Source organism: Triplophysa rosa, linkage group LG5, assembly GCF_024868665.1.
Source record: "Triplophysa rosa linkage group LG5, Trosa_1v2, whole genome shotgun sequence".
Lineage (NCBI taxonomy): Eukaryota > Metazoa > Chordata > Actinopteri > Cypriniformes > Nemacheilidae > Triplophysa > Triplophysa rosa.
In genome coordinates, this window is record NC_079894.1 from 13379739 (window position 1) to 13390043 (window position 10305).

Genomic DNA, 10305 nt, shown 5'->3' on the forward strand with positions numbered 1-10305 from the left:
CCTCAAGGGAGCAAGTAATCTCAATAGCCCATATGTCACATTAGACCGTGAGTATTCCCTCTGTGTCTCATTCAGTAAGAAAGTAATTCCGCCCATGGCTGATGGAGTGATCGATGTTTGATCACCTGATTGAAATTGAGTACTGAAATCAATACACATGTCCAGTCCAAGGCCTAACTCTGTAAATGAAGGTCTGGGACTCGGGTGAGAACTGTGATGACTTGTGAGAGACATACAGTGTATATATCATTTTAAACAATGTTTAGGCTGTATACCTTAAACTGAGAAGAGATGTTTATTCATTTTTACAATTTAAGTTTTATGGGTTTTGTGTAAATATCTCTGTTTAAATCTGAGACCAGATTCCACACCAGTGTAGATTGATTGGTGCCAGAGAGTAATTTCAGACCCTGTTGAATGTTTGAGAATTTATAAGCTTGGTGTAGTGGCAGTTACTATAAATGTCAAGATAAATTTGTCTTGCACCCTGCTGACATGGTTCAGCAGGACAATGCAATTGATATTAAGACTTTTCATTAACTAGTGATATACTATATATTGACTTTATACGTATATGTACATAATACGTATATGGACTATCATTTGAAGTCGTTGGTTGTCTGAAAAACCAGACAAACCATGTTACAGTATATGTACAAGTTCATACCCCTATGCTGATGTTGGAAAATACTAAAGTCATTAATAAATGTTAGGCTAATAGTATCTATGATCTTAATTCTTAAAATATTTTTTACATAAAAAATAAGAGAGAACTCACCTTGGTTTTAACCAAGCATCTTATTGACATTTCTGAATTTTTACTGTTACTCCAATAGTCACCGTTTAACATATGAAAATTAAATCTCTTTAATAAATTATTCACAGTTTACAGTTTAAGTCACAGTCAAATACAGCCCAGCATGCAACATGGCAAAGCATGGTATGGGAAGCAGCATATTCATTGCCTTAACATCCAATGTCCTCTTAGAGAAAATACACATGCAAGTCCTCTTTTAATCCAAAAATTGGATCACTTCAGCTCAAAATTAGGCTATAGGCCTAAATTAATTCACAGAATTGTTTGTTTTTGACAGATAGTCACAGAAATTGTGTCTGATGTCTTTTTAGTGCTCATTAACCTTTTAGGTTGTGGCATTTACTACAAAACAATGAAATGTAAACTCATCCTTAAGTCATTGTCTAATGCCCTTTTCTGAATCACATGAACTTGGTGTACTAAAAGTGCAAGTCACCATTTCAACTCTATTCTCTAATATCTGAGTGCCTGGTAGCGCCTCAATGCATCCAACGGTATTGGCGAGGTCCAGTTTGGAACTTGATGCTCCATCTTCGTCAAAACCCATAACATCGTTCTGCTCGACGCTGAAGGGATGAAAGTCAGCCAAGGCTGTATCGAAGTCCCATGCCTGACGAAGTGTCAGGTTTACATACGATTTAGTATTAGTGCAGATTTGTTTTCCAACGTCGGGTCTACAGGTGGCCGTGGGCAACGAGGCGTAACTTGTGCAGTTACTTTGCGCAAACGATGGAGGCGACTGCCGACCGTCAATCCAACCCAAGACATGACTGTGATCCTCTTTTCTCAGACCGATAATGCGTTTGAGACGCGCACAGCCCTTGGTCAATAAATGTTTCCTACACAGAATATAAACCCATGGGTCAAGGATGGGGTTGAAGGATGCGAAACGAATGGCCAATAGATCACTGCGATAGTCTGGGTTTCCACCTGATGATATGTATGCTGGATCATACAGCTGGTTAATGAAGATACGCACCTGTTAGGTTGAACAAAAGTGATTTAGGCGCATTAAAAAATAAATATTGCAATTTCAAGATTTGTACTTTTTTTACATCTAGGCCTACATCTATAATGTCATATAAGTTTCATATGAACAGTTAATGTAATAGTGTGAAACTTACCACTAAAGGAATGGAGCATGTCAGAAACACGATGGTCATGAAAATTAACAACCAGAACATCTGAATCTCAGCCGCAGATGTAACTGATGTTAATTTGGGGAATCTGCGTCTCGACCCTATGTGTCCAGGCACCTCTGCTCTCACCATGCGGGTCATCTTACTCATGCCAACCAGTGATCGACACACGGCGAAATTACAAAGGACGGTAACGGCGATCAAAATCAGCATAAAGCCCCCATATAGAAACGTGTACGAGGCACTGACAGAGTCCATGGCGCGCCAGTCCAAAAAGCACCAAGTGCCCGGAAAATGTCTCTTGTGCTTCCCAAAACCAAAACTGGGCATAATACACAGCACGATATTGGCTAGGTATGTCGTCATCAGCGCAAACCGAGCCATAGTCCGATCCACATGTTGCGAGTAAAAGTAAGCGTGGTTTATCGCCAGATATCTTTCCACGGACATTGCGCATAGAATAGACATTCCGGCTGAACCGAAGAACAACATGGAGAAAGAAAAGAAATTGCATAAGAGCACTCCTCCTGGCCACCTACCCGCAACATATGTGGCGATGACGACTGGACTTGTGAAACAGGTACCAAGCAAATCCGTGATGGCCATTCCGCACACCAGAGTGTAGAAGGTGGTCTCCTTCTGTTCCTTCTTGGAAATGCAAAGTACTACGATGGCCACGATGTTGCCGAGGACTCCGAAGCCAAACATCGTGGCTGAAATGATGAGAGAGCGGTAATCGAGGCTCAAGACACGGGACGAGCTGTTGATGACAGGCAAAACAACGTCTGACACATTGAAGCCCACGTTCAAAAATGAATCATTCATATCTGACAGGTTGAGAGGTTTGAGTCTGTCCAAAAACTGAAAGCGTACACTATAGCCACACAAACAGAGGGCAAGTTAAGTTCACTAAAACAAGAAAATAATTGTTTACCGCATCTCAGTGTGTTGTTGCCTTGACTGCAGACATATGTCTCACTGCTTTTATACGAATCCACAACTTCTCATCCCACAGTGTGACGTCAGCGGTGAGTAGTGACGCCACGGGCAAAACGTCAACGTGAGATGCTGCTCATGGAGCCAAACATCATTGTACGCACTGCAGGATGCCAAGTGGTTGATGTCCTTACGGCAACATCATGTTGACCCTGGGACAACGTTTAAATCAACCAATCAGATTTCAGAAATAAGTTTACAGTTTATTTTAAGTTTAATCTTACAACCAGGATTAGGTGCTTCTAGACCATTGTTTTTCACTTATCATTTCCCTCTGATTTTAGGGGTAAGTTATGGTTAGGGTTGGGGTTTGGTGTGGGTTTAGGTTTTATTTATAAAAATGTTGTCCTTAGGTCAACAAAATATGTTGCCCTGAGGACATCAACCACTTGGTGTGGTTTATAGATTGTATTTTTACTCAGGAATAACAATTGTGGTGAGATTCGTAGCTTTACCATGATCTTATAACGTTATGCAGGATGATTTATAGAAAACAGTAAATGACAAAAAAATGACTTTAGCTTAGTCAGGGTCACATTTATTCTTTGACTTTTTAAAAAATGTTAAATAAAAGCCATGTTTTATAAATATTGCATCCTTTTACCTGGCAAAAAATACAGTATTGTAACACATTGTTAAACATCCTCTCAGGGTCAAAGTCTGTTATCAGACAGTGCTTTTGTCTGCTCCAGCTTTGTTTTTTTCTCATTTTAATTTGTCTTAGGTGATTTTCTTGTATAACTGCCATTGGTGATGACACTCAAAGAGAAGGCAATATTGTTATACGTCATCCATTATTGCACCTGCAACCTGTGTTTTTGCAGCACTGAAGCATTAACTAAACTCTTAAAGGGCCAGCGTATGAAATTTAGCGGTTGTTTTGAATTCCAACTAATGGCTCACTCCACCCCTCCCTTTCGAAGCACTACGGTGGCTAACGCAGCACTAGGATGTTGTCACGTTTTACTTCTTTGCCAAAGGAGATAACGTATTTATGAAACAATGCTCTGTAGAGCATTTTGGCAAGGGCATCCATGCAAGGGACCCGCAGTGTATGTAGATAGAAATAGTTCATTCTAATCTCACTCTAGATCCTCCAAAAATTTGCATGTGTAATGTACATTGAACCTTTAAGAACTTAAATCCTATGCTCAACCTACAGTCACTCATCTAGTCAATGATAACATTATTACATAAATAAAATTCATTAAGATTTTTAAAGGCCATCACAAAGAGTGGGCTGAGATAACCTGTAGCCAGTATTGGAGTATTGATCATGGTGTGTTTGCATCCATGTGGCATCCATCTCTTAATCCATATGGGAGTGTTTAGCCCCAGAACAGGTTATGAATCTGCAGCATTAGTTTATATAGGCTATGAAGCTATACTTCTGGACCAATGTTTGATTGGTCAGAGAGGCACTGCTGCCACGATTTTTCAACAAAGGATCTTGTTAAAGCTCTCACTTGATCCAGCACAGGTATCTGATAGCAGCCACGAATCCAGGCGTTGAAATCTAATTTGAGGTAATGAAAGAATTCATCATCCCTAGGGGGTTAAAGAACGATGCCACCGTTTGTAGTTCCTGACCGTCTTGGTCTCTGTAAATAGATTCTGTCTTTATGCTGCTGGAGTCAGTGATGAGTGCCCAGCACTCTAGGCGTCCACCTCATTCAGCTTTCTCATATCATACAATAACCTTTTGGTCAGAGACGCCTACACTCCCACATGGCATGAACAGAGGGACACTTTTTTAATACCATTCTCATGTATGGGCTGAAGGGGGTGTGTGCTTGTGTGTGTGTTTGTACAGATATCCATTCTATGAACAAACACATAAATGGCTCTATGAGCACCATGGCTGTTTCTGGCCATTTTGGCAACAGAGATTCTTCACATAGTCATTTTTCAATTATTTCCTAAATGTTATTGAAATTGACAATGGAGTGATCAGCTGGAAAACAGCTTCATTTTTTACAACTAGTCGCACACCTGTATATTTAGCATTTTTCTTCTCCTCTTTGTTTCTTTTTCCATAAAGTTGATTTTGCGTGATGATGAGTGACCTAATCCGTATCTTCACTCGCTAATTCAGATTTATGTACCCGCCCGATCCCTGCGCTCTGCAGTCGAACAACGTCCTGTGGTGCCCTCACACAAAGGGAAAAAATCACTCTCATGCACTTTCTCCGGATGTGTTCCACGACTCTGGAACGATCTCCCTCTTGCCACAAGATCAGCGGATTCTGTAGTGGTCTTTAAGAATCGGCTAAAAACACATCTCTTCCGTCAACATCTGACCCATTAGTATACAGTCTTCTACATCTTTTCTACTTTCCTATCACCCCCCAAAAAATACTTAGCTTCGTATACGGTGATAGGCTGACTGAGACCAGTTGTACTGCACCTATGCATTGTTGTTCTTTTGTTGCACAAATTGCTCCTACTGTTTTATCCCCTACTTTGTACGTCGCTTTGGATAAAAGCGTCTGCTAAATAACTAAATGTAAGCACGGACATTTCTGGCCCTCAAAATCGTTATGTTATGTAGTAATTGACGCCTTTTGAAGCGCCTGACCGCTCTTCTGACAGTGTTATCTGATTTCTCAGATAATATCTACAAACAATAATACTATAGAATCTGCGTCTATTATTGTAACGAGGAGAAACCAGGCAAGCAGCGGATCCAAATGCAGTATAAACATTTAATAAAATAAAACAGGACAAAACAAAACAATGTAATCCAGAGACTGAATACAATTTAAGACTGAATACCATGAAAACAAAGACTGACAAATGAGATCTCAAACACTAGGGCTATACATACAGTTACTCAAGAGGTACAAACTAAAAGTCCACAGAAACTAACATGAACACGTGACAATTATTTGTGATCTATATGGACAATCTGAGACAAATATCAACGTATGAATTCAGTCATTGCACACAGACAAGCCCTGAGTCCAAATCTGCATAGTATCTGTCCTAAATAGTATTCTAAATAAGAATAAATATGTCCCAAATCATAGTATGCTGAAATTAGTACTCTCAAAGGGCTGATATTACACCACGAGTAGGCAGTTTAGTGACGCTACACTGCATTATTAAATTTAAAAAGTGATGCTTCACGGAATTAATAAATGTAAATATACAGTGAACATTACATAAGAAATAATGAATAAATACGTACTTAAATACAAAGAAGGGCTGTATTTTGATGGTCTTGACTGTTTACAAACACAGTGTCGTTTAGGCAACAGCAGCCACTTCTGTTTCGCATTAGTATGTCCCAGTGTATGCGTACTGTTTTGCGGCGTACTAAAATGTATATACTTTTCCATAACAAAAACAGTACATACTTTAAGGGCATATAGTGTAAGTATGCGAATTGGGACTCAGCAATAGAGCCTATATCATTGTACAAGCAGGATGTGCTGGTTGGTGGGTTTGGTATTTGTCCCACCCTTCCAGCACTTTGATTGTACAGCAGAGTAAAATGTGACATTGACGAGCGCGCAGTGAGCTTAGCTACCCAAAGCTAAGCATTTTTCAACTCCAGGCATGTGACCGACTGGGAAAAAATGCAGAGCGTTCAACGCCTACAATCTTCTAGGAGGGTGACTCAGACAGAAGCTGGTGTCACCCCCAAAGCGGGTGGACGACCGCCTAGTTTGCCTATGTCTAAAAACGGTGCTGATGAGCACAAATGGTGGCACATAAATCTTTCAGCTTGCTCATCTCTGAATGATTAAGCTTGAAATAGAGGTGTGAGGTCAAACAGGTAGCTGTTATATATGTGTATAATACAAACACTTATATATAACAAATGTCAGTAAAAGGCTATACAGCCCCTTGTGACCCTGCTGAGGACAAGTAGGTTTGGAAAATTAATGGATGGACATGTCATGTATGTATGGAATAGAAAGGTTTTTTTAGCCTTTAGCATTTGTCGAAAAAAAGTAAAAAGTCTTTAGGCTTTTAATTTAGTGTTTGACAAGGGAATTTAACATTACTGTAAAACATATAAATTACCCCTGTTTTGTGATGAGACTCTCTTGACAGTGAAAAAAGAAAGCAGTGATTACACAATAAATCAATAGAATGTCTATAGAATTAAATTAACCAATCAATCAATGGAAGCACGTTTTAACAAATTACAAGATTAGCTGTTGCCATAGAAATATCATGCGAACACCTGAGCCTAGCTGAATTATGTCTTTGTTACTGTCTACAGTTGCTATGATACCCAAAGTAACAGGGTTAAAATTAAAATGACCTCTGACACTGAGTAATGACACGTTTCCTTTGTAAAATGAAGAGGGATGAATGATTAAAAGAGAATTCCTTCAGAATTCTTTATTTTATCTTCTGGATGTGGAAGACATTAGCTGATTAAGAGACTCATATGTACATTGATCGTTTAAATTGGATTATAAAAAAGCTTTTTGAAGACATTGTGTTGGGTGTGAGTTGTTGGGTTTGCTACACTGCAACACTCCACACATTTGACTAGTGGTCAATAGACTTGATGTATTTGTATCATGATGATAGACCTTTAATACTCCAACTGAGCCTTCTGTTCATAAATTGTGCCATCTATTTCTATTCCATACAAATTATGTTTTGATTTGATGATTAACTACTCCTTTGGATATTAATTGTATTCAGCATTTGCTGTTTGTTAAACCTGTTTTTATGGTGGATTATACCTTTGGGATAGTGATGGGCAGGCTGGGCATAGTCACATTGGAAAGTTGTTGCAAGGGCTATATTTCAGTATAAATGTAAGAAAAAATGCTTTTTAGTTAGCCTTCTTAGTAATAATGAATACTGTTTGTAAGAATAGTGTGATGATGCTGTGCAAAATTCTAATATTATCATAATGTTATGTAAAATAATAAAAACCACACAACCATACCGTCAAGCAACTGTCAACCATAAAATAAAGGATTGTAACCAAAAAGTTGACTTATACTTGAAGATATTTTACTTTATACATGTCAGATATGGGAAAGTTATCAAATTGTAATTGGGGTAAGTATATTTTATATGTTGCATTTTTATGCAGTATGCTTTTAGAATATTTGTACGAAAACGTTGGTTTATAGTTTCCATTTTGCCGTTTCATAGTATTAGTCCATTTATTGAATTTACTGTGACAACCGGTCTTGGTTTTTTGGTGCAGAGAATCAGTGTGTGTTCAATGTTATAAAATTCAATCATTTTAATAACAAAGATGTAAATGTTAAGGTTCTGACATACTGAAACTTACTTTTAGAAACAATCCTGTGTGACAAATGGCCCCGTTCTCCACTATATTTGTCAGGAAGGGAGTCTGGAATCAATGGCAGGGGGGACAAAAAGTTACTGCCACTGTTACTGGAGAACTCGAAAGGCCATGGGGAAATCGAGCAAACACTTCAGAGGTGGAACACGATGCAAGCTAGGTCTGGACTAGGTGACCAGGGCTGGGATGAAGGGCAGGTAGGGAAACCAACCTGCAGTGAGGCAGAAGGGGCAAGGCAAGGACTGGGTGGCCAGGAGTGGGCAAAGGACAAGGAGGTGGGTGGAGCTGTTGCTGACAAAGGGCCTAACTGAGAGGAGATGGCTGTAGGCAAGGGTAAAAACTCTGGGAAACTCGAGGGTGGAAAAACAATAGATTACTTGGACAGAGCCTCAAGGGGAGGCCAATTCTAACAAGGAGACAGACTAGGGGAAACTACAAACAAAGAAGCTGACTGGGGGAAAACAGTGGCTGACAGGGGCATAAACTCTGGGGAAACTGCTACTGACAAAGGGGTAGATTGGGGAAAGAAGCAGCTGACTTGGGTCTAGCCTCAGGGGAAACTGTGACTGATTTGGGCACTGGCTCTATAGAAGCAGCCGCTAGCTGAGGGCCTTCCAGCCCTGGGGATGCAGCCGCTGGCTGGGATGCCGGTTCTGAGGGGACAGACTTGGGCACCGGCTCTGAGGGGATGGCCGCTGGCTGAGGGCCTACCAGCCCTGGGGATGCAGCCGCTGACCGGGATGCTGGTTCTGAGAGGACATACTGGGGCTTAGACTTGGGGACGACCATGACGGACATGAGCACTGGCTCTGGGGGAACGGCCACTGACAGAGATGCTGGTTCTAGGGGGAGAGCCGCAGTAGATTCGTGTATAACATCTCACTCCTAAGCCTGCTTGACCTTAGTGCTACGCTCTATACTGTAGACCATAAAATACTTCTAGATCGCTTACACAATTATACCGGTATTCAGGGACAGGCACTACAATGATTCAGATCTTACTTATCAGACAGATATCAATTTGCCCATTTAAAAGGAGAATCGTCAAATCTAACACAAGTAAATTATGGATTACCTCAGAGATCGGTTTTAGGACCCTTGCTATTCTCCATATACATGCTGCCCCTTGGCAACATTATTAGAAAACATGGAATTATCTTCCACTGTTATGCAGACGATACTCAGCTATATATCTCATAAAGACCAGATGATTCGTTCCAGCTATCCAAATTGGCAGAGTGCATCGAAGATATAAAACATTGGATGACTATTAATTTCCTTCTTTTAAACTCTAATAAAACAGAAATATTACTTATCAGACCAAACACTTGTAAACAGAATATTTATGATTATAACCTGCAAATTGAAGGCTGCACTGTTAATCCAACAATACAGTTAAAGACCTAGGCGTTATATTAGACCGCAACCTGTCATTTGGAAATCACATCTCAAATGTCACAAAAACAGCCTTCTTCCACCTTAGAAAAGTTGCCAAATTATGAAATATTCTATGTGTTGCTGACGCAGAAAAGCTTATTCATGCATTTGTGACCTCAAGACTTGACTACTGTAATGCACTACTTAGTGGTTGTCCTGCATCATCAATAAGCATACTACAGTTAGTTCAAAATGCAGCTGCCAGAGTTCTAACAGTTGCTCGCAGACAAATCTTACTATACCGGTTCTCTGGTCAGCAATGCGAATTGTCGCTCTACGCACACGTCATCAGAGCGCTGTTTCCTACCGGATAAGTAGGTTGGACGTCTCCATGGAAACACCTCTCAGTGAGTTAAATGGGAAACGTGGAGTGGACTTTGGTCTGCTACGGCCAGTGCAAAGACTTGTAGCATCATCAAGTAGCAAAATTGAACTCTTAAATGCACAGTCTATTACAAACAAATCCTGCTTAATTCATGACCATATCCTGGATAAATGTCTGGATTATATGTGCATTACAGAGACCTGGCACAAACCAAACACCTTTTTCTCTTTAAATGAGAGCTGTCCCCAAGGATATAGCTACCTCCAGAAAGCTCGCAGCACAGGACGTGGTGGCGGCCTGTCAG

The 10305-nt window shown here is 40.2% G+C and overlaps 1 protein-coding gene across 1 annotated transcript; it reads right to left on the reverse strand.

Annotated features, from left to right (window-relative positions):
- Positions 1–1078: 1078 nt before the first annotated feature.
- Positions 1079–2894, reverse strand: ptger4c (prostaglandin E receptor 4 (subtype EP4) c). Its single transcript, XM_057334442.1, has 2 exons — positions 1942–2894; positions 1079–1796 (listed from the first exon to the last, which is right to left on the reverse strand). The coding sequence occupies exons 1-2, from the start codon at positions 2779–2781 to the stop codon at positions 1194–1196; spliced, it is 1443 nt and encodes a 480-aa protein (XP_057190425.1). The 5' UTR covers positions 2782–2894; the 3' UTR covers positions 1079–1193.
- Positions 2895–10305: the final 7411 nt, after the last annotated feature.

Excerpts from the sequence above, each read along its gene's own strand:
- ptger4c (XM_057334442.1), bottom strand. The coding sequence starts at position 2,781 with ATGAATGATTCATTTTTGAACGTGGGCTTCAATGTGTCAGACGTTGTT. Across the intron at positions 1,797-1,941 it reads CATGCTCCATTCCTTTAGTG|GTGCGTATCTTCATTAACCA; the intron begins GTAAGTTTCACA and ends TCAACCTAACAG.